Below are 24,380 nucleotides of genomic sequence, written 5' to 3' on the forward strand. Positions count from 1 at the left end.
GGTTTGCTCAATTTGTTAATTTTACTATTCTGTCATTGTACCATTTTACATTTTAAACCACTGCCTACCAGATAATTTCACTTCACTCTCATTGGCTCTTAAATCTGTCCCATGTTGCATTCTGGGCCACTGCCTACCAGCTATGTATGGCTTTGCTCAGCTATGTATGGCTTTGCTCACTGTGCTGGATTCCTCATAAGAACATAAGAGAAGCCATGTTGGATCATGTTGGATATATATATATCCCCTTTGGGTGAAGAAGTACTTCCTTTTATCCATTCTAACCTGACTGCTCAGCAATTTCATCGAATGCCCACAAGTTCTTATATTGTGAGAAAGGGAGAAAAGTACCTCTTTCTCTGCTTTCTCCATCCCATGCGTTATCTTGTAAACCTCTATCATATCACCCCGCAGTCGATAAAGTGTGATATCCTCGTCTGATAAAGTGTGCTTAAGAGCACACGAAAGCTTACATTCTAAATAAAAATTGGTTGGTCTTAAAGGTGCACTTGACTCCTGCTTTGTTCAGCTGCTTCAGACCAACATGGCTGCCCGCTTGGATCTATTAGTTTACTGAGACACAGTGGAAAGGACAGGGGGGTAGTTTGCAAGGACTTGACGGGTGGAGAAATCCCTTTCCCCACCCTGGTGGCCTCTGCTCCCCTCTTGCTCTCTCTCTGCTTGCCAGCCTTCCTCCCCTCCCTTCCTCTCCCCCCCCCACTTGCACTTTCATGACCCCTGCCTATTAACCATCTAGCTGATGTCCCTTCCTGCCCCACTTCCTTGCCCAGCTGTCCTCTAGGTGTTTCCACCCCCTGTCTGATTGCCCCACCTGCTCCATTTTCCTCCTTCCACCAGTGACCTTCGTCCATCCCCACCCCCAATCACCTGGGTTAGGGTTTTCAGCTAAATTGGTATTTTCCTCAGGCTTGCAGTGGGCCCTGATTTTTTGATCTGTGGGAGGCGGGGAAAGACTTACAGCTTTTACATGCAGAAACACACTGAGCAAGCAACTCATGAATAAAAGGCAGAAAAAATGAACGTTTAATTAACTGACGATTATTCGAGGCACATTCCAGAGACCTATCAAAATATATTGTGCTGGATCCAGATGAAATGGGCAGTTTCTGCTTCTCCCCCCCCCCCCCCGGCCCTCCTGAGGGGGGCACGAAACTTCCATTCTGATGTTGGACAGTTTAGTCTGCAAAGTGGCAAGGAAGGAAATGGATTCACTGCAGACAAAATTGCTAGGAATAAAAATGAATAGCCTAATGGGGAAAAGCAAGCTCTCACCAAATCGCCTGCAGCCCCTCCCCCACAATTATTAAGCGAAGCTCTCTAAGCTGCTCTGTTTCCGACTCCCTCTGCTTAGCTAGTTCAGAGCTGAGGTGGGCCGCATCAAGAGGAAGGAGCACAAAATGGAAAAGGGGAGGTGCAGAAGGGAACATGTGGAAGTGGGGTGAGGGGGTGAGAGGGATTGCTGAAGTGGCTTGCATCTGTTTCAGCCTGTTAGACTAAAATAGATGCATGCCATTTCAGCGATCCCTCTTGCCCACTCTCACTTGCCTCTCCCCCCCATGTAGCAATAAAAGGATACCTAGGAGCACTGAATGCCATCAGACGTTAACAATATTAGCACCAAACTGTTTTTTAACTGTTATATTACTGAATGTTGTATTATTTTAAATGTATAATAAATGTTTTATTAGGATTTTATTTCTGTGAGCCTCCCTGAGCCTGCTTCGGTGGGGAGGGCGGGATAGAAATCTAATAAATCAAATCAAATAACTTCCCCCCACGAATTTCCAAAACCACGTTGGCAGTCCTGGGAGGTTCGTATAGAGAAAGGCATGAACGGAGGCTCGCAAACCATGAACCGGGCCCAGTTCATGACAAATCTTGTGTCAAAATTTGATTTGTGCCAAGCCGCTCTCCGTTTGATGGCATTCTGACCTCCCTGTCCAGAATCAAGTGGATTGGATGTGTTTGGTCTCTGACTGGGGCTGCTCTCCAGTTCAAGGGAAGGCAGTCAACAAAGAAAAGGAGTACAATAAAATGAAAGGCATTTGGAATGTGAAAAGAATGAGGAGACAACACACTGAAGGGCCCTCCCAGGGGTGGGAGGAGGAAGGAAGGAATCCTTGTTAAGAAGGACCAGAGGTGACTCTACCTCCACTCCCTTAAGGAATTTGGTCCCTATTTAGGGGCAGTGTATTTTCTAGTTACATTTGGATTTCATAGATGTGCAATGTAATTCAGCATCACAAAAGAACAGGTGCTTTCATAATATTTTTGAAATATTAAGCACATCAGGGACATAATACATTACCCGATTTCCACACAGGTAGCCTGCATATATACTATTTTCCTATTAAAAAAAATGCTTTCTTTTCCTGAAATCAGGTCCATATTGCTGCAATGATAAGATACTGCTGTAGAAGGAACATGCGAATCATAAGCACAGCCAGGCTTTGCTAAATACTTACCCCTGGAAGTGCCCAGCATCAGGGTACTGAGTGGAAAAGGGATAATGTTTCAGATAAATTAACCTGTGTTTGCTAATTATACAGATGTCACTTTAGCCTCTCCTGGATCACTCACTGATCCAGAATGTGAGGTTCTCTTTCCCACCAGTACAGATGCACTTTGAAACGTTTCTCCAATTACTTCTAGCAAAATCTGATGGAATTATTGTTCTTGACCTGTTTCTCCAAGATCCAGATATGCAAAAAGGTGGTGGTGAGGGAGCTTTTCACATTCTCTTTATAAGGATGGTTTTATGTGACCAGGCTTTTCTTAACCCGTTGAATAAAAGAATAATCATTGTGCTAGCAATTTAAAAAGTAAAAATAAATCAAGGTTCTCTTAAGCAAGAGAGGCAAACCCCTGAAAAAATCAAAATATGACACATCCGGCAGTTCCATACCATACCAAACCTTTAATGGCATAATAGATTCAGATAAAAATACACAGAATATAAAAATTTAAACATTAGAGATAAAATCAAGATAAAACCGAGCTTACAGATGCATTCAAACATGGTCAGAATTAAATTTAAGGATGTCAGCCAGAAATTTTGCCACAGCCTCACTAACCACCCCCTCAGTATCACTCAATAAATAATAACAGGGTGGCAGAATAGACAAATCTGGAGAAAAAGAAAGCTTGCCAAGTAAATCTTTACGGAGGTTATGGTATAAAGAACAATCAAGCAATATATGCTGGATTGAGTCTGGGGTATTTGCTCCACAGGAGCAAAGTCTGTCGGCTAAAGGGACTCGCTGATATCTCCCTTGTAAAACTTTGGAGGGAAACGCGTTTAGTCTAGCCAACATAAATGCCCTGCGATGACTTGGAGTGGTTAGGTCTGATAGATAATTGGGCATTTTGCCACAAAAAGCATAAAGACCTAAGGAAGCTGGAGAGCAAATATAAGGGTCAGTTGGCCGTAATTTCGTATCCTCCGATTCCCATAGTCTCAGTTTAATACATCTGAAGATATATGACTCATCAGCGGTAGAAAAATCATCTACCTCTAACCCCAATTGATTAAGTTTAGACAGAAGCATCCGGCTGTTAACGCACAGCAGGGCATAGCACATGCAGGGTAGATTTCATCATCTGCTTTTTGTTGTTTATTTTGTTTGGGGAGGTTAAATTAATTCTGCATGGGCTGGTGGTTCAGATCAGTTGCTGCGGGGTAGGATTTACTGAGGCCCATCTGTTGCCATCATTTCAGGTTTTCTTATCTTTGTGTACATTTTCTTTCTTTTTTTTTAAACCCTCATGTTCTGTTTAAAAACTAAAAATAAACAGTTTGAAACTTTTCCCTTTTTCCATAAATTATTGCAAAAATGCTGCTTCCAGGTGTTGCCATTAAAAGGCATCTGTTTCTTCAGATGAATCTGTAGATGTGTCCAAAGCTCACATTTCCCAATAGGGGAAATGTAGGAAGGGCCCCCAACTTAAAGATTATGGCCCATTGATGCTCCTGGTGATTCCTGTGCATTTTTAGACATTTCCCAAGGTACAATGTGGAGTGCTGTGCAGTGTTCCCTCTAAGCTGAGTTATTGTGAGCTAGCTCAGAGTTTTTTAGCCTCCGGCTCATGCATTTTTGTCTTTGTTCAGGAAAAACGGCCTCGAAGCAAACTAATTGATGCAGTCGCCAAATTGCTCGATCATATCTTTAATGCCAGGAGCTCACAAAGCAGAATTTTTGCTCACAAGACTCCGCAGCTTAGAGGGAACATTGCTGCTGTGCGGTGGGTGGGCGTCATGTTTCCTCAGTTCACTTCCCACTTATGGTGACCCTGTGAATTCACGTCTTCCCAAATGTCCAGCTGTTAACTGCTTTGCTTAGGTCTTACAAACTGGGGGCCCCTGTGGCTTCCTTGATTGACTCTATCCATCTGTGTATCAATCTCCATCTAAGAATATTTTGACAGCTGAATTACTGACTTCTCCTAGGTTATACTCCTGCTTGGCAAACGGCAGTGCAGATGAGTTCCAGAGGGGAGAGCAACTTTTCCGAATGAGAGCCGTTAAAGATCCGCTGCAGATAGGTACAGTGGTTCAAGCTGACCAGTTCATGTTGCTTTTCAGTACTTGAAGTCTGGGTCACATATGGCCTGGAAGTGGGGGATGGGTTTATTGTTGGATGGGTTGGAAAGAGCGGGGTTCCTGGGTTGGATGGCTTAGTGGTTTCCCACCTGGTCCCTCTGCACTGGATTCTTGCCCTCACTGGTATCAGCTGGCCCTTGCGGCCCGGATCCAGTTTGGTGGAGTCTCCAGATGATGGTACATACCTGCGGCTGGCTGATAGCCCTAAGAATGCATTTCATAGGGACTACAAATTTGGCTCAAGAAATTCTGGATGTTTTCATCTTCCTGGCAATGATTACAGAGGAAGCAACCAGTATAATGTTGCTTCCAGATTTCTTTTCTGAAAATGTACTAACTGTTTTACCTTATAGAAGAAGAAGATGACGATGATATCGGATTTATATCTGTCCTGCCCTGTATTCTGAATCTCAGAGTCTCAGTGGCCCACAGAGTCTCAGTGGCCCACCCCTGTGAGGTGTGTGGGGCTGAGAGGGCTCTCCCAGAAGCTGCCCTTTCAAGGACAGAGTCTCAGAGCGGCCTACAATCTCCTTTCCCTTCCTCCCCCACAACAGACACTCTGTGAGGTGCATGGGGCTGAGAGGGCTCTCTCAGCAGCTGCCCTTTCAAGGACAACCTTTGCCAGAGCTATGGCTGGCCCAAGGCCATTCCAGCAGGTGCAAGTGGAGGAAGGAATCAAACCTGGTTCTCCCAGATAAGAGTCTGCACACTTAACCACTACGCTGTAGGAGCCTCCAGCTTTTCTAAGGCCTCCTCTAAGAGAGAGAAACTAGATCTGTGTCATCCGCATAGCATGGATGTGAAGTGGCCCATTTGCTAGTGTAGGAGGGTGGTGTGGGCGTGGATTAATTGTGATGGTTTTATATTGTGGTTTTATTTTGTTTGTTTTGAATAGCCATCTAGGCAGCTCTAGCAAAGGCAGAAAGGTGGGATATAAATGTTGTAAATAAAAATAAATAAATTGGGGCCGGTAAAGGCTTGAATCTCTGAATTAATATAAAATTAGCTAACCAAGGGTGTCCAAATAAATCTCCAACAGGGATCTTGCAAGACAAATGGCCCCGTGAGTTTGATCTTACTGGCAAGATACTTATTTGAAACGTTTATGTGCCTGCCTTTCTCCTAAGCAACTCAGGCCCAATGACAGGAGTGTAAAAACAATTTTATAAACCAAACTTAAAAAAAAATCCTTTCCAGTCCCTGTAATGTAGTCCATGTAAACGTGCAAGTAGGAGTATGACATTGATGTGTCCCCCCCCCCCATCCTGCCCCTTCTTTCAGTTGCAGCATCTGAAGGCGTCTTTTGTCCTTAAAGCCATCAGTGCCTGCTGCAGTGTTTTCAGACCTCATAGAGCCTCATTACTTAGAGAAACCTTTTCTGGGGATGGGAAATCTCTGCCTCTTGAGAAGGCTTGGGCATGAGTTGAGCTGGGATCATATTCCAGCAAAGGGTTTATCTTCTTCAGCTGCACTATCATAACCTCCCCACCCCCCATCTGTAAACTAGCAGAATTATTAATGTTCCTGACTGTAAAGTACTTAAAGCTCTGGGTAATTTAATGGATGTCAGTGGGGAGTGATTTTGTTTAAATTAAACACCTAAATACAAATCTTTGCTGTTGGCAATTCCTTCTCTGAAGGTTTATTCTCTTTAAATTAAAAGTTCACTTCCAGGTTGGACTACTGTAACTCACTCTGTGCAGGCTTGCCCTTGAGGCTGATCCTGAAGCTCCAGCTGGTGCAGAATGCGGCAGCACGATTGCTGCCTGAATCGCCTGTACGGGCGAGCAGTCAGCCAATGCTGCACAGTCTGCACTGGCTACCAATCGAGTACCGGATCTGCGGCCTGGGACCGGCATACCTGTGGGACCATCTATCCCCATATGAGCCCCGGAGGTTGTTGTACTCGACCAGTCCTGGCCTAAGGGACGTCCGGCTGGCCTCTACCAGGACCAGGGCTTTTTTGGTCCTGGCCCCCAACCTGATGGAATCAGCTCCCTGTGGAGGTTCGGGCCCTACCGGATTTGTTACCATTCGGAGGGCCTGTAAGACGGAGCTGTTCCGCCAGACCTATGGCTGAGGCAGGCGGACGTCCTTATCCTATTATTCCATCTACATTGGCCTCCTTGCGCTGATTGCCTAAAACTGGGCTGATAAAGTTGATACTTTTGGACATCTAGGCTGGGCCAAGGATGCCTGAAGTGAGATGTCCACGACTGCCATGGCTGAACTCCACCCCTGCTGCCTTGAACTAACTCTGTTCTATTTTAATCTTTTAGTCTGCTTTAATTGTTTGATTGTTTTACTTTTTACCTGTTAGACTGCTTTTTGTTAGTTTTAACGGTTTACTACGTTGGAATCTGCCCTGAGCCCACCATGGGAAATGGCAGACTACAAATTAACATAAATAAATAAATAAATAAATAAATAAATAAATAAAATGGTTGTTCACAAGGTGTGGTCTCCCATATGTCTTCCTGGTGCTTGAGATTTGTGTTGAAATGGAAGAGGCCGGTAGTGGCAGATGGTGAGGTGGCTGACTGGTGACTGAGCAGGTGTTGTTTGCAGTGGATTTTTTGTGTGTGGGGTAAGATCTCTGTACCACAGAATATGGGACTACTTGTCCCAGTGCACCCCCCCCCCCCAGAGCATTATTTATTTATTTATTTTGTCTATTTTTCGCATTTATAACCCGCCTTCCCCGCCGAAGCAGGCTCAGGGCGGCTAACAACATTAAATATCCAATAAAACAACAAAACCATAACAATAAGAACAATTACAATAAGAACAATTACAATAAGATCAGTTAAAATTAACAATTGCACTTAAAATATTAAACAATTTTAAAACAATTTTGGTGCTAAGTTCCATACCATGATGTCAAGCAACTCTGTACTTTAGTTGAAGGCCATTCAAAACAGTGTTGTTTTACAGGCCTTGCGGAATTGGGCAAGATCCCACAAGGCTCTAACATCCTCTGCTCTGGAGTTAAAAATCCCTTGGTGATCCCCAGCCCAAAAGACGTCCAGCTGTCCTCAAGCAGAGCCGGGGCCTTTTCTGCCTGGTGGAACTCTCTGCTTGATGACATCAGTACCCTGCAGGACCTAAAACTGTTTTGCAGGGTTGGTAAGACAGAGATGTTCTACTAAGGCTGATGGCTGAGGAGAGCAGCAGTTATCCACCCATCTCCCCTCTCTAGGGAAGGATACAGAATGTTAGATGCAACTGGATTAGGGATTATTGTTGCTTATTGTTAAATTTTGAAATCTCTGTGTGCATGTGTGTATATATAATTGTATTTATCAGAATTGTATTTATAAGTTGTTAACCGCCCCGAGTCCCTCATGGGGGGAAGGTGGTATGTAAATCACATAAATGAATGAATAACCTCCCGCTTGTTCTCCCAACAGGTTTCCACCTGAGTGCCACCGTGGTGCCTCCCCAGATGGTGCCCCCCAAAGGCGCATACAATGTGGCAGTGATGTTTGACAGGTGCCGGATCACGTCCTGCAGCTGCACCTGTGGAGCGGGGGCCAAGTGGTGCGCCCACGTGGTGGCCCTCTGCCTTTTCCGGATACACAACGTAGGTCCACCCTTACGACTTCCTGCTGCCTTGCGCTTCTGTGTAGCTGCTGGGACCTGGGAGGTGTTCTGCAGAGCTCTTGGTGTGTCCGTTTGTCATTCTGCTTGTTGGGTCGATGCACACAGAATCTGACTTGTGGGCGTTCTGCCATTGGCCCTTTCCGTTAAGGGTCTGCGGAGCCATCCTTGACTGCCTCAGACTTAGGGCAGAGAAGGTACAGTGTGCTTCGCTGGCATGTCTCACGTTTATCTTTTTCACTGGTTCTTGGGAAAGCTGCAAAAATCCATGCTGTGTTCTCTTCTGAGCATCCTGATGCCTCACTGGAGGACATTTATGGACTTTCCTTCTTTGAGGGGAATTGGCTGTTTGAACTTCACAAGGCTAGGAAAGGAAGCATGGGGGCCAAAGAGCTGCTGAGGTTCCTTCAAGCTCACCAGAGCTTTTCACTTCCCCAGCCTTTGAACAGCTGACTCCTGTGCCTGGTCAGAAAGGATCCCCCAGTGGCATTCGGAGGCTGCTAAACCCCTTGGCTTATGGAACGAGCTTCATGATTCTTTGGGCTGGTTGATTTGAAACTTTCATAGCTCAACTTTCAAAGAGAGAAGCAATTCTGTGCGAGGGAGGCTTTGAATTTCAGTGGAATGGGCTTCAGATACTTCTTTATACATTGCAGCAGTCAGGTTGGAGAACTGTGCTTTGTTGCTGTATGGACTGCATCGGTGGGTCCTTGGACTTCGGTGCTCTCTCTTTTTGTGTGGAAACTAATGAAAGACTTGATCTGCTGTGATACATGGAGTCACAAACTCTGGCTTGTGCCCCTCCTTTCAAACTGTGATTCCAAACCATGGCTTAGTCCTAGTTCGGAATCTTGGTTTGTAGAGAACAGCTCAAAGCATAGCTTGTTTTTCAGGCACAGAAGCAACTTTCTTGTAATGTGGAAAGTTTTCCAAATCATTTTGGACTCTGGACTCCTGGTCTTTTTGGGAAGTCCCCTTCATCGCAGAATCTGACTAATTGAAGTCAACTGCTTGCTTTTTGGCAGCAGGAGGCTGAGGGGAATAGCTTGTAATGTCTTCCCTCCACTGCTACATTCTTGGGAGTCACTCGCAGAGCACTTTATTGAATCTTGAGAGCTCCATTTCCTATAAGGAATGGGGAGGGGCGAAGAAGTGGAAAAACACAGAGATGGAGGTGAGGATGTGCACATATTGTTGCACCATAAAGATGTGCTTGACTGGAGGCTTTGCTGGGTAGCAGGTGACTGGAGGGGAAACCGGCAGAACTGCATGTGAGGCTAAAATCCAAGGACGGTCAGCTGGCGTTCTGTTCTAACTGAACAGAAGTGGGGACTGTACAGGGCAGGGCAGCCCCTCAGCACCTCTAATTTTTTTTCTTTATCTACCTTTTTCAATACTATATCTCTTCCCTCTTTCTCTTGGTTCAGGCATTCCCATTTCTGAGTACATGGTTATTTATTTCTGGCATACTTATTGTCTTACAGTACCTTTTTTTGACCATTGGTCCATTAAAAGGCCATTGCATCATTTTCTATGTTAACACGGTTTTCGTTTTCACTTAAGGTTACCTTATCTGCAAGTTTCTTTCATTGCTCTATGTAAAGTTGCTCTTTGTGTTTTATCTTATTGCATATTTTGCTTCTTTTTATTAATTTTTATCCTATTGTCATGATACTTTTTGATTAAATAAAGTATATTTTCAATTTTAAAACATCACTTCTAATAGAAATGTTGTTGTTAGGAGAGAGTCAGCAGTGTTTGTGTAGCTTCAGCCGATGTTCAGGAGGGAGACCCCCAGCTTTCTTTTGTTTCTGATTACCCTTCAAGGCTTTAAGTGGCATATTTCAGGTCTGGTTTGTTTTAGAACAGTGAACTAAAATTAATTTAAGAGCGAGAGGTCAGTGAGCAGCAGATCCTGGCTTCTGGTTGGCCAGCGATTGATCGAAGCCACCCCCCCCCCCCCATTGAGAGTTGCTTAGAAGGGGCTCCTTTCCTGTGACCTCAAAACCATTCTGTTATATGATCTAGGAGTTAATAAGAAGCCCCCATGGAAACACTGCTTTGGGCTTCCAACATTTTTCACTCTTAAGTGGATAAGATGTGGAAACTTGAGAATCAGCAGAACGAAATTTGCACCCCGCAGACCAACAGTGCCAGCTTTTGTGAGTCCAAGGCCACTCTTGTGAGATTTCATGAGTCTTGACTCTTGGGAAATGCCCTTGGTCTTTAAGGTGCTGCTGGGCTCAGATGTCGTTCTGCTGCTGCGCTCTAACCTGCCCACCCACCTGGGAGGGATTTAGATGGAAGAGTCTTGGCATTGCTGTCTTGCAGTGAGAGTAGCCGCCTGCTCTAGGTTGGCTGGATCAACCTGAAAGCTAAACAGCAGGGCGAGGGACCTTGATGCAGAGCCACCTTTTCCTGAGTTGCTCTCAGTGCAGTTCTGTGGGCTTAGAAGGAGGGTGTAAGTGCAGGCCTGCCATGTCAGAGGCCCTCCCTCTCCACTGACGTCAGCTGACTAACAGCAACAGACCCGAGTGCAACAACTGGAGGTGGCAACTGTTGGCTAGCTGGAAATGGCTTCTAGTAGTTGAGTGCCTTACCTTGTATGTGGATGCTACCCTTTTGGCCTGCTGCGACTGCAGTCTTGAACACTCCTCAGGGGAAGGAACTGCTGCTGAACAATGGAAGAAGTCTTCTTTTCCAGGAAAACATACTGGATTGGGTAGAAAAATGAAAGTGACCTCTTGACACAAACCAAAAGCTGCAACTTTGAGAAAGCTAGTTACACCCAAGTGTATATTCTGACTGCAGTCTCTTAAATGTTCTTGCTGTGATTCTTAGATGATATCCTCCAGTCTTTCTTATGCTAAATGAGGTCTCTGCTCCTGAAATCGGTTTTCACATGTAGTTGTATCCAGTCTTGGGAGGACATTACAGCAGTGGTCTTGCTTTCTCTCCCCGCCCCTCCTCAGGCATCTGCTGTGTGCTTGCGAGCCCCCGTCTCAGAGTCCTTGTCTCGGCTGCAGAGAGATCAGCTGCAGAAGTTTGCCCAGTACTTAATCAGTGAACTCCCCCAGCAGGTGAGTGGAGACAGCAGCCGGGTGCAGCCCCCAACCCCCCCCCCCATTGCGCTTCCCTCAGATTCCACAAGGGGGCTCTTTGCTGAGTCCGCCTCCTTCCAGCCTTGTGCACCAGGTGGAATGTTTCCTCTTGTGTGTGCTTTTTTTGGTGTGATTCTTTGGACAGCAATGGCCACAGACTACAGAGAGTCAGTTTGGTGTTGTGGTTAAGTGTGTGGACTCTTATCTGGGAGAACTGGGTTTGATTCCCCACTCCTCCACTTGCACCTGCTGGAATGGCCTTGGGTCAGCCAGAGCTCTCATAGGAGTTGTTCTTGAAAGGGCAGCTTCTGGGAGAGCTCTCTCTGACCCACGCACCTCACATGGTGTCTGTTGTGGGGGAAGGAGATAAAGACAGATTGTGAGCCGTTCTGAGACTCTCATTCAGAGAGGGGTGGGGTATACATCTGCGGTCTTCTTCAGCCACCAGGCATGATTGGAAGGGCAGCTTCCATGAGAGCCCTCTCAGCCCACCCACCTCACAGGGTGTCTGTTGTGGGGAGGGGGGAAGGTAAAGGAGATTCGGAGTGGAGGGCGGGATATAAATCCAATATCATTATCTTCACGCCCTTTATGCTGATTTGCTCTTTGGCAAGGAAAATGTTGCAGAGAAACAGAGAACACCCTGTCTCTAAGTGGATGCCCCTAGCAAAGCCGGCAGGTCAACCTTGTTGGGATTTTGGAGTTTGATTTACCCATCCCAGGTTCAAGAAAGCAGGTGATTTTAGCAGGGAGAGGGGCTGCAGTATCTAAGAGAGGTGGGCTCAGGGCATTTGGGGCCTGGGAGGTTATAACCCTCCCTGGTAATAGCATTGGGAAGCAAATGAGAAGCTGACTGAGCTGCTACAGGGGGTGGGTGGGAACTGGCTTGCTGAATATGGCTTCGACTCAGTTCTGTTCCAGGGCATCCCCCTGTCAAATGTGTCTGAAATGCCAACATCCTTCCCTAATGGGGCCTTCCCAGGCAGGGGAGCTGTTAACTCCTCCTCCCCACCCTCCAGGTCTAACTGGGGTTTTTTTTTTTTTTTGGTATTAAGATTTTAAAAGTCGTTTCTCTGCTTCAGTTACTGAATGTCTCTGCAAACAAACTCCATGTATTTGTTTGTTGGATTGATATCCTGCCCCCTCTTCCCGCAAGTGGGCTCCGGGTGGCTCACAAACCATTATGGTCATAAAATGTAAAATCATGAAACAATCAGTAACAAGCGCTATATGATATCATACAATACAATATATAAATCATTTAAAAATACAACCATCAATGAGATATCATCGGCAGTGCCATCCAGTGATCTCAAAGTACGGTGTTGATAATATTGGGACAGTGACGGTGGCAAAGTTCTGCCTTCCCAACAAGAGATGTCAGAGAAAAGGGATGCGAGAGAGCAAATGGCATATGCAGGCAGATGAAAGAAAAGATATATTTTTGCCTGGTAGTTTTTTTGCCCGGATTTCTCATTTCCCCACTATTCAGTCTCAGTGCCTGACTGAGGTCATCTGGCTTGCTGCCGGTTCCAGTTGGGGGGGGGGGGAGGCTTGCATCAGCACCCACTGGCTCATGTCTGTAGCAGCCTGATTCACCTTGTACCATTTTGCAAACCTCTGAAAGGTTTATTTAGAAACGTAAGAGGCGGAGCTCTCCATGCCTAGGTGCCCTTTGAGAAGCCAGGGAGGTGAGGAGCTGCTGCCCTTGGGGCCAGAGTGTGCTGCCTCACAGGCCTCTTGGGCTGAGCTCTCCTCGGGTGGGTGCTTCAGGACTGGCATCTCCCTCCCTTCCAACCAGGGAGGTGGCTTCCTTGTAGCAAGTGGGTCTCAGCCTCCTTCCCTTCCTCGCCGTGAGGGATGTTGGGCCTCCTGCCTCTGCTGGAGTGTCCCAAGGAGCAGGCAGTAGGTGGATATGGAGGGGAGTGGATTCAGGCATGGAGGAATTCTGCAGCCTCTCCGTTCTGTTTCACAGATGTGGTTCCTGCATATGGGCCGGGCAGAAATTTTGTGGCAAAAGTAACCCCTTTCACCCTCTTGCTTTTGTGAGCACAAAATAGGAATGGTTAACAGTTCTTCTTTTTGGGGGGGGGGGGGGGAGGCAGATGTCATCGTCATCACTCACAAAGCCTTCCTTTTCCCTCCTCTGGTGCTTAGATCCTCCCTACTGCTCAGCGCCTGTTGGATGAGCTCCTGTCCTCTCAGTCGACGGCCATCAACACTGTGTGTGGAGCCCCTGGTAAGACGGTGAAACTCGCTGTTGGGATTCTTTGTGGAGGAGTGGCTGGCTAGGAGCTGGTGGATCCAGGTTCAAATCCTGGCAGACATTTGCTGGCTGCCTTTGGCCCAGTCACACACTCTGCCTCACTCACAGGGCTCTTCTGAGAATAAAATGGAGGCAAGAACGGTGGAGCCTGGGGAGAAGAGAAGGAAATAAATCCATTCTGTGGTATTCATTGAAACTTCGTCCTCCACTCCCTTCTATCCGCTTCCCCCTTCTTCAGTTCTTTTTATGAGAATGAGGTTTTTATTTTTATTTAATACTGTGGAGAGGAAACATAAATAACTGTTGCTTCTGAATTTTTAAAAATTGTTTTGTGGAAATCTTTTTGTCTGTTCCACATAAACTAGTAAACAGTTCAGGAGATTGTTGCTCCATGTGTTAAAATTACAAATAAATATTGTTTTAAAAGTAAATTCTGTTTGTAATCAAAGATTTCAGGTTTTCACGGCTGGTAACATCATTAGGGTTTGTAGAATCAGCACATTCCACAGAACAATCAGCACAGTCAACAACCATCTTCCTTATCTTCACACCCCTTCCAACCCTCCCAGCAATTAACACAGAACAATGGTCACATTCAACAGCCAGTTTCCTTATCACTACCCTTCCAGGCAGCCCCACCAAACAATGGGCACATCCACAAACCAATTGCCCTTTCATCACACCCTCTCCAGCCTATAAATAGCAGCTCTCCAGCAGCCCTGGCCCCACTCGATGCACAGCAGCCAAGAAGGTCAGAGCGCCTGCTCCGGCTGCAACGCCACTGAGGATGTTCTCCGCAGCTGAGAACGGAACGTCTGGAAGGAAAACTTTCTCCAGTAGAACACGGCACTTGAGCCCGAAAGATTCTACAAACCCTAATCTGTTTGTAATAATTGTTTGGATACACTATATTTTTAATATGCTAGCTGTGATCATTTCATGCCAAGTAAAATTGTCCATAGTCATACTTTATGTCCCTAAAGTAACAGAATGACTTTCATTCTGGAAAAGAATAAAGAAGTGCTAACGTAGCATTTTTTTTCAATTTTTCCAAAAAATTTTGCTTTCCCCGAAAAAACCCTGCATTTTTTTCTGAGCGTCAAAATTTCCAGAAATTTTACATCTCTATTAATGGGTTAGAGCCCCCCTTCCCCCTGAAAAATGTGGTTTGGGACAACAGCTTCATTTCTGGAATGAAGCTATGCCTTCTTGTTTCTTCTACAAGTCTCTGAGTCCTCCCTGCTCTTGACAAACTGTGACAACCCCCCCCCCCCCCCCCCCCGCTTTCAGATCCCACGGCTGGTCCTTCGGCCTCAGATCAAAGCACCTGGTACTTGGATGAATCAACGTTAAGCGACAACATAAAGAAAACCCTGCACAAGTTTTGTGGTCCTTCTCCTGTCGTCTTTAGGTAAGTCCTCTCTCCTTGTCCCTCCAGACCATGCGCAGTGTGGTCTCCAGGCTATACCTTGTGGGCCTGCCACGTCCTTGGCAGCCTGCTGGTGGTGAGCTGCCCTGGATGGATGGCTCTCAGGCTGGAGTGGGTTGGCAGTGCCTCTTCTTTATTGGCAGAGGTGGCAGTTCCAGTGGCCGTGGCTGAATTAGTACTTGCATTCTTGTGTCTCTTCCCAGCATGGGGACCTTCTTCTCCTACAGGGCCAGTGCAGGCTGCCGGGGGGTGGGCGGGGAACAGGGCATGGTTGAATGACCCCCATTTTTTTTTTAAAAAAAAACCCTCTCTGCTGTCTGAAAACTAGCCATGTTGGAGTCCTGTGGCATTTTTAAGACCATCAAGCTTAATTCTGGGCTTAAGCTGCTTCCATGTGCATGCACACTTCTTTGGATACCCCAGATCTATTCCAGCCCAGCCCGGCCGTGGGATGGAGTCTGTGCTGGTCGCTCTCACAGACAGCTGGTTCAGGGTGGGGTGGCAGTGCTGTTATTGCTCGCTCTAACAGCAGCGTTGGACACAGTTGACCATGACTTGTTGGCCCACCATCTTGCCAACATAGGAGTCTGTGGGGTGGCTTTGATGTGGCTGGCCTTATTTCTCCAAGATCGGGGACAGAGGGTGGTGCTTTCTTTCCACCGCATCTTCCCTCCCCCATCTACTCCCTGCCCCCCATCTATCTGCCTGCCTTCCTCCCTCAAACATCTGACGTTGATGTCTTGCAACTCTCAAACGTCTGATGTTTATTCTGTGTGGCTCTCATGTTGAGCAAGTTTGGCCAACACGGCTGCCCACATGAATGAAAACTAGCATGTGAGAGTCCTTCTCCTTGCATGTGGGGTGGGGGGGATCTCTGTGCACAGTTAAGTAGGATCACTGAGACCTGTGAGTCTCCCCCCCACCCCCGTGCCACCAGAAACGATGCATGCCACGCACAGGGTGCCCCCTCTGGAGGCTGACACTGAAGTAAACCTCTACAGAGGAGGTTATTCCACCATGCACTGAAGCCACGGTTGAAGTGGCTCTCTTGCTTGCTCCTCCAAGCAGCTTCCTGTTCCCTCCCTCACATGCTTGCAGACTGGATAAAAGTCCTGATAGACAGGCTGTATGATTGACACCTCTGCTGTAGAGACTTTCTCTGCCTCAGAAATGGCTTTTCTTTTACTGCCCTGTGTTTCTTTTTTCCTCCCGCTGCCAGTGATGTGAACTCCATGTACCTCTCCTCCACGGAGCCCCCAGCAGCTGCGGAGTGGGCTTGCCTCTTGCGCCCCCTGCGAGGCAGGGAGCCCGAGGGCATCTGGAACCTGCTCTCCATCGTCCGGGAGATGTTCAAGAGAAGGGATACCAATGCGGCCCCTCTGTTGGAAATCCTGACAGACCAATGCCTGACGTATGAACAGGTACTTGATCTTTCTGGGTCGGGGGCGCGGGGGAAGGCAGGAAACTTGGGGGTGTGAGAAGCCGAGGGGGTGTAGCGGGTATGTATAACCACAGACTTCTGGGTCTGTTTGAGGACCTTCTGCGGATGGGAAGCATTTCCTTGGTTCCCAGGGTTTTGGGGAGGGAGGCCTGTGCCTCTGACATGTCTGTCTCCTTCTGCCTAGATAACTGGATGGTGGTACAGCGTCAGGACATCCGCGTCCCACAGCAGTGCCAGTGGGCACACCGGCCGCAGCAATGGCCAGTCAGAAGTGGCTGCTCACGCCTGCGCCAGCATGTGTGACGAGATGGTGGTTCTCTGGAGACTGGCTGTCTTGGATCCGACCATCAGTCCTCACCGGTAGGCTGGAATTCTCAAAGTGCTAGGCAGTCAGTCCCTGAACTGAGATTCCTTTTCACCCCCTGTTTCATCTGTGTTCTGATAGCCAAGTTGACCCAGTCTGAGGATACAGAAATTCAGTGACCGGAGCTGTAAATGAGCAAGAAAAATACAATGTGGGGTTTTTAAAAACCTGAAAATAATAAAAGGAGTGCCCGTAGCTTTAACAAACACCTCAGTGGCTGTTGCTAGGCAACCACAGTATTCCAGGCTGGGTTTCTGTGAGTAAAAAGTGGAGGAGAGAAAAGGTTTTTTCCAGGCCTGTTTCTGCCTTTGAGGGAGACTCCTTTCGGGGTGGGGGCAAGTCCGAGGGTTACCACCTCCAGGCTGGGAAATTCCTGGAGGTTTTTTGAGCGTCTGAGGGGGGCAGGGTTTGGGGAAGGGAGAGGGGGAGCTACCTCCTGCCTCTAGGGCAGATCTCTGACCTCTGGAGCTCAGTTGTCATTGTGGGAGATTTCCAGGTCCCACCTGGAGGTTGGCAGCCCTGGGCCTGGAAGCAGCCTCTGAGTGACTGGATGCCACCTGACTTGCAGGACTGGACTAGGCCTGGCTACTGTCAAGATCCCTTGCCGTTATTGATCTGTTCTATGTAATGCTTGCTTTGTCTAGTAGAATTGAAAGTTATGCACCCCACGACAGAGGCAGTTCACAGCCTCTTCGCTCTTCAGGCAGCCACCCTGGGGCAGCTGGGGTGGGGTAGGGGTGAGAACTTCAGAGTAAGGCCTGGAAAATCCAGACTGGAACCCCCACCTTGCTGGGGAAGTTCACTGGGTGATTTTGGACCACTCAAAGCCAACACCGTCCAACAGCACAGGGCTGATCTGGGGATAAACAGGCAGAGAGGAGGATAATGTCAGCTGCTCTGGTCCCCACGATGGAGAGAGGTGGGGTGTGTATGAAGTAAGCCAGAAACATAGCTGAAGAAGGGGAGTAGATGATGAGGAAGACACTGGATTTATATTCCACCCTCCACCCGGAATCAGAGTCTCGGAGTGGCTCACAATCTCCTTTACCTTCCTCCCCCACAGCCTCTCCCTGTGAGGTGGGTGGAGTTGAGAGAGCTCTCCCAGAAGCTGCCCTTTCAAGGATAACTCCTACGAGTGACATGGCTGACCCAAGGCCGTTTCAGCAGCTGCAAGTGGAAGGGGAATCAAATCCATTTCTCCCAGATAAGAGTCTGTGCACTTAACCACTACACCAGAAGGCAGGATAGATGGTGACTGACTGAGAAGGGGACAGGGAAGGGGACGGGAGGGTTGCCGGGGGAAGGTGGAGGAGAGAAGGGAAAGTGATTTGCCACCCAGCCAGTCCTTGTGGGTTCCGTGCCATGCAAGTGGGCCTGGCCCAGGGGTGGCGCCACAAAACTTGAGCTACGGTTTTCCTAGGTAGGGGCTGCTGGGGGGGGGGGCAGATAAAGGAGGCTGGCTGTTGAGTGGGCAGGAGATAGGGTGCCAACTCTGGGTTCAGAAATACTGGGAGATTTGGGGAGGTGGGGCTTGAGGGAGGGGAGGGACCTCAGAAAGGTATCACCGCCATGCATTCCGGCCTCCAAAGGAGCCATTTCCTTCACCAGAGGGGAGAGGCTGTGGGGGCTTTCAGGAAAGGGAAAGAGGAAACAGTGGGGGAGGGGGAAATGGATTCCTGCTTATTTCTTCTATACCTTCTGCCCCTGCCTATCCTTGAGGTGCTCACGCAAACCCTGGAGATGATGGAAGTGCTTTTGCCCCCCCCCCCCCCGCCTGGATGGTGGCCTTTTGGCTAAGGGCCCTATGCATTAGTCTGAGAGGAGAGGAGGAATTTGCTCCCTGGAGCTCTGGCTACCGAGATAAAAAGTTTAGATTGGTAGGTGAGAAACGCAACCAGCTGGAGTTCTTGAGCCAGTTTGGTATAGTGGTTAAGTGTGCGGACTCTTATCTGAGAGAACTTGGTTTTATTCCCCACTCTTCCACTTGCGGCTGCTGGAATGGCCTTGGGTCAGCCATAGTTCTTGTAGGAGTTGTCCTTGAAAGGGCAGCTGCTGTGAGAGCCCTCTCAGCCCCACCCACCTCAAAGGGTGTCTGTTGTGGGGGGAGAAGATACAGGAGATTGTGAACCGCTCTGAGTCTCTGATTCAGAGAGAAGGGCCGGGGTATAAATCTGCAGTCTTCTTCTTCTTCTTCACTCAAGATATTAAGAGATCTGAGTTTAGTGTGCAGCATCATTGCTTAAAGTTAAGGTTAATTTGTTAGGATTTTATCCCGCTTTGAGCCTGCTTCGGCGGGGAGGGCAGGATATAAATAAAATACATTATTATTATTATAGGAGAACAAGAGATGAAGGAGCTTGTGAATAGTAAGCATTGCCTCTGTGCTCACCTTTGCCTTCCCCCGTCTTTCCCTCCTCTCGTGCGATTCCAGGCGAAGGGACATGTGTGCGCAGCTCCGGCTGTGGCAGCTGAAGGTCATCGACAATGTCAAAAGGGGGCAGCACAAGAAATCCCTGGAGAAGCTGTTCCAAGGCTTCAAGCCAGCCGTGGAGGCCTGCTACTTCAACTGGGAGGAGGCCTATCCCATCCCTGGCATCACGTATAGCAGTGCCGACAAGAAGAACTCTTTTTGCTGGGTGAAAGCCATCCAGCAGCGGAGCTGTCGGCCCCAGTGCACGGAAGCCCTCTGCGAGGCAGGGAGAGGGCCCGGGCAAGAGGCCGGCGGCGGGACGTGCCTGCATCTAGGGGACAGGTCCCGCCCCACTTCCCAGGAGCCGGCGGTGCGCCCCAAGGAGATCATCGGGAAGCGGAAGGTGGTCCCCGAAGGCCCACAGCGGGTCCTGAGGCGGCTCTCGGCCGAAGGGGACAAGACTGCCTACAAGCCGGCCACCAAGGGGAAACTCCCGGCGGGGAAGAGTTTGGCCAGCAAGCACAGCGGGAAGCGCCGCATGAGCAGTGAGGACAGCTCTCTGGAGCCGGACCTGGCCGAGATGACGCTGGACGACAGCAGCCTGGCCCTGGGGGCGGAGGCCAGCAACACCTTCAGCTTCCCCGAGAGCCCCTTGAGCCGGAGCTACCGGGAAACTTTTGAGGAGGACGGGGGCGTCTACTTCTCGGAAGCGGCCGAGCCGACCCTCCGGAGCAGCCCGTCTGCCAAGAAGACCCCCAAGGACCCCGGGGGGGAAGCGGGCAGCGGAGATGACGACTTCCCTTGCCCCGAGGAGAGTGGCGGTGGGGTGAGTCTGAAAGCGAAAGAAGTGGGGGAGACTGGTGCGGCTGGCGGAGAAGAGGACGAGGATGGCTATCAGGTGTACTATCTGAACCCCCAGGAGGTTGCCAAGGAAGAGGAGGAGAAGGCCGAGGGAGGGGCGGAGGAAGAGCAGGACGTCTTTGCCGGGATCAAGCCCCTGGAGCAGGAGAACCGCATGGAGGTGAGCACCAGGCTCTTGGGGCGTGGGGAGGGGGCAGGGAGATGAGGGAAGCGGTTACACGGCAGCGTGTCCTGATTGGGACGTGCGTGGCCCCTGCAAACGCCTGGCTTCAGGGGAGGGTGGAAAACCCACCTCCTGTTGATGGCATGAAGGCCCAGAAGACCAGGCGCCCCCTCATTGGCTTGTTTGTGCCCCTCCCCTTCTAGATCCTCTTTGCCTGCGCAGAAGCGCTTTATGCCCACGGCTACAGCAACGAAGCCTGCCGCCTGACTGTGGAGTTCGCCAAGGACTTGTTGGCCAACCCACCTGACCTCAAGGTGGAGCAACCCCCAACCAAGGTCTGTGGGGGTGGGGGGCAGGAGAGGTTTCCAAGCAGCAGCTGCCTCCTCGCTCTGCACACCTGAACAGAGATCAGAAACATGGCTGCTCTGCCCCGCAGGCCTCCCCAGCCGCCTTGAAAACAACTCCTTTAAGAAATGGCATCATTGATGTGTCCCAGATAGTGCATATTTGCCTAGAGTAATGTTTGAGATTGGAGGTTTGGAAACTTGTTCATTAAAAAAAGAAAGAAATCTGAGAAACTGGGGATGCTGAGTTGGGCACAACTGATGCAGAATCCCAGGAGATTCCCCCTCCCCTGCATTCCAGACAGCCCTTTTCCTGGCGATGCTCCCCAGAGCCGAACTGTGGGTATGCAGGAGGATCTCAGCAAATCAGAGCTCTGTGTGAGCTTTTTCTTCAAAAGCTGGATTGAAAGCTGTGTTAGATTTCCCTCAGAGCCTGTTTCTGTGGTGCTTAGATCAGCCCTGGTGGGTGGGGCCGTGACAACGTGGCAGAGCATCTGCTGGGCATGCAGGAAGTCCCAGGCTCCATCCCCAGTGGCGCCTCCAGGGAGAAGGACCAGGCAGCGGGCGATGGGAAAGGCTGTTCAGCCTGAGACCCTGGAGAGCGGCTGCCAGCCTGAGGAATTACTTGTCATAGGGCACTGTGTGTGTAGTATAGCCAGGAGATCCTAAGGTTGTCTGGCAGCCGGAAGTGCTAGCTCTTTTAGTGCTGTGCACCACTAGGTGGCGTGTTAGACTTGTTTTTAAGGCAAGAGATGCTTCAGAGGTTGCCATTGTCTGCCTCTGTGTCACGACCCTTGAAGGGCTCCCATCCGAATACGAACCCTGCTTAGCTTCTGAGATCGGATGAGATCAAGTTAGTCAGGGCTTTGCAGGCCGGAGCGCCAGGCTGAGTAGACAGGCCAAGGGCTCTGCACACCCCTGCTTTTTGTGTGCCTTGGGACTGCCGTTCATGCTGCCTTGTGCAGTCAAGGGAACTCTGCCACTTCCTGCCCTCTCCTGCATCTGTCTGTGCCTCTTATTTATTTTATCAAATGTCTGTCCCTCCCTCCCTCCCCTAATGGGCTCAGGGCCGCTAACAACAACAAATTAAACCACATGAATGTTAAAAACAGGATGCATAATAAAATCACTCATACAATTTGCAATCCTAAACCAAGATGTACATTTGTAATCTCTCTGATGTTCTTGTTTCAGTATAAAATCCAGTGGGATTGTCAGTGCTGTGGAGTAATAGCCACCTCCCTTCAACCGTTAAAAGCAAGTTTAAATAATTCGGTCTTACAGGCCCTGCGGAACTTCATTGGTGCCTTTGCTAAGAAAAGCCTCCGGGGGGGAGAGACAAAATGTGGGGATTCCTCTTTATGCCTTACTTATTTCCCCTCCCCCTGATTTTGTGCACGAGCTGTGTTCTGGAGATGTTGGTCCTGGCCAGACTTCCCCTGGGATCGTTAATTTTCAGATCAGTGCGCAAGAAGTTTGAAAAAAAAATAGAAATGAGAGGGACTGTTGTCAAAAGGAGTGGCCCATTCTTAATTCAGATTCTTTATCTACAGCTAGGAAAGAACTAGGTACTTGCTAGGACTGGCCTTAGATTTCCCTGCCATTGGTGCCACTTTCCTTCTCAGTATCGGCTGTGCTGGGCAGGACCACAGGGAACCTCGAGAGGCCCTCAAGAAAGCTCTTCTGGGGTTGTCCCCTCCTCAGCTCCGGCACTGTGGAGGACACCAGGCCAACCATGCAGTTCCCCAAAAAGCTGTCTTATCAGAGATTTAATGGAAACAGCTCACTCAGATGGGAGTTCTGCATTTAGAGCAAGTGAATGAAAATTGTGCTTAACCCCCCCCCCCCCCTCCAATGAGCTGCTGCTCGCTTGGTGGTACCAGAGCTTCCCACCAGTCGGTTAAGACTGCATCCCCATGGGCAAGAGCAGCTGGTCTGCTTGCAGGATTAATTCATCCCCTGGAAAGCCAAGAGAGAGAGACTTGGTTCTTGATGGGGCCGAAGCTGTCCTGGCCTGGAGGCAAGAGTGGGAGGCGGGGTATTGAAACTGCTGCTGGGCAGCTTTCCCAGGGTTCATTTCTTTGGTCTGAAATGGGTATCCAAGGCAGAAAGACGAAAGGGGGGGGGGCCCAGAACTCAGGTGGGCTGGCTTCCCCTCTGGGTGCCCTGTGGGTGAAGACGGTTCCCCTGCCTGGCCTGCTGGGCTGTCCCCCTCCCTCTCTCACTGTGGTTAGAGTCCTTTGAAGTCAGTGTCAAGCATGCGATTTTCAAAAGAATGAGTCAAGTGGATACAAAACTACATTTATTGCTAAATTGAGCTGCTCTCCTGGTACAGGACCTTGAGAGTGATGCCAACAATACATTGATACACTTCTTTTAAGATACGCTTCAAAGGGTTCTTACAGGAGGGGGCAAAGAATGCCAGCCAGCGCATAAACTATCATAAAAGTCTACATTCCCACTACATTATCAGTATCTTGCCCTTGCTTTCCCAGATGGCCTACACTCCCACGTAGGAATGTATGGGAAGGTGTCACTTCTTCTCATCTCACGGCTAGTTTCGTTTTTCACTATTCCGCTACACAAAACAATAAAGCAAGAAGGGGAGGGGAGAGCCATGCTACACCAACCCTCCATGATGTTTTACAGACCAGCTTTATGAAGGGCCCTAAAACCATAGATCACCATTGAGTTTTACCATGCTTGACAGTCAGGTCCTTTGAAATGAGCTCTCTGTTGGCTTGGCTTAGGCAGACAAATAACAAAAAACTTTGAAGGTGCCCCAGCATGCTAGGTGGGTAGATGAGAAATAGTGCAAGTGAGAGTTGAATCGAGGGCATGCAAGTTCTTAAGACCTTGACACCAGGCCCCTGGACCGTATTACTGCAGTGTGGGGAGTGGGGGGTATGGGAGGAGTGTTTCTCAGAGGTGTGCCCTGCCAATGGGGCTGAGCTAGTACAGCTTGTATTGCCTGGAATTTCTTATCCTGCAGTTTGGGCTGAGCACAGTGCAATCTGGGATGTAAAGCGAGTGGAAGCAGTTGAAACTGAGGTAGCGCTAAAAGATACAGAGAGGGGTCTTGATGATTTGGGGGGGGGGCTTTTCTTGTGTTGGGGTTTTATGAGGTAGGGTCCACAGCCTTTTTGAGCCTGTGGGTACAGCCACAAAATGGCTGCCACAACTTACCTTTCGTGAGTTAGGGAAGATGCTCGTGCTGCGCTTGCGGCAGCTGCCAATCTGCACAGCCAGTCAGAAGCTCAACTGGGCCCCGGGCAGTTTGTCAAAGTGCTTGGTGGGCCCCAGGAAAGGCACGATGTTGGGGGCTGTGGGCAGTTTCCCTCAAGCTCCTGTCCCTCCCTCTGGCAGGGGAAGAAGAACAAGGTGTCTACCAGCAAGCAGACGTGGGTGGCGACCAACACCTTATCGAAAGCCGCCTTCCTGCTGACGGTGCTCAGCGAGCGGCAGGAGTACCACGCCCTGGCTTTCCAGATCGGCATGTTTGCTCTGGAGCTGCAGAGGCCACCAGCCTCGACCAAGGCGCTGGAGGTAGGCAGGATGGCCTTCGGGTGGGGGGCTCCCGTCTTCCGACCAGAGCTCCAGCCCTCTGAGACCCCAGCAGCCCCCGCATGGACCTCGCCTGGGGCTCATGAGGGCAGCTGTTGTTCCAGGGGCTTGTCGGGGGGGGCACATTCCTCCAGCTGTGCAGCTGCTCCAGGGGGGGTCCTCCTCAGGCTGAGACTGTGCTGGTGGGGGCTTCACCTACTTGGCAGAGGCGGCCCT

General features: G+C 49.2%; 1 protein-coding gene across 1 annotated transcript in view; it reads left to right on the plus strand.

Moving 5' to 3' along the window:
* ZSWIM8 (zinc finger SWIM-type containing 8) overlaps positions 1-24,380 on the plus strand; it is a 55,098-nt gene that overhangs the window by 16,220 nt on the left and 14,498 nt on the right. The window contains exons 3-12 of the mRNA XM_060236658.1: positions 4,469-4,563; positions 8,032-8,204; positions 11,194-11,301; positions 13,480-13,561; positions 14,879-14,999; positions 16,237-16,438; positions 16,643-16,818; positions 19,254-20,253; positions 20,460-20,591; positions 23,967-24,146. Of these exons, the coding sequence (XP_060092641.1) occupies positions 4,469-4,563; positions 8,032-8,204; positions 11,194-11,301; positions 13,480-13,561; positions 14,879-14,999; positions 16,237-16,438; positions 16,643-16,818; positions 19,254-20,253; positions 20,460-20,591; positions 23,967-24,146 (2,269 nt within the window). The remainder of the gene's footprint in view (positions 1-4,468; positions 4,564-8,031; positions 8,205-11,193; positions 11,302-13,479; positions 13,562-14,878; positions 15,000-16,236; positions 16,439-16,642; positions 16,819-19,253; positions 20,254-20,459; positions 20,592-23,966; positions 24,147-24,380) is intronic.

The sequence above is a fragment of the Heteronotia binoei genome, chromosome 4 (assembly GCF_032191835.1).
Source record: "Heteronotia binoei isolate CCM8104 ecotype False Entrance Well chromosome 4, APGP_CSIRO_Hbin_v1, whole genome shotgun sequence".
Taxonomy (NCBI): Eukaryota; Metazoa; Chordata; class Lepidosauria; order Squamata; family Gekkonidae; genus Heteronotia; species Heteronotia binoei.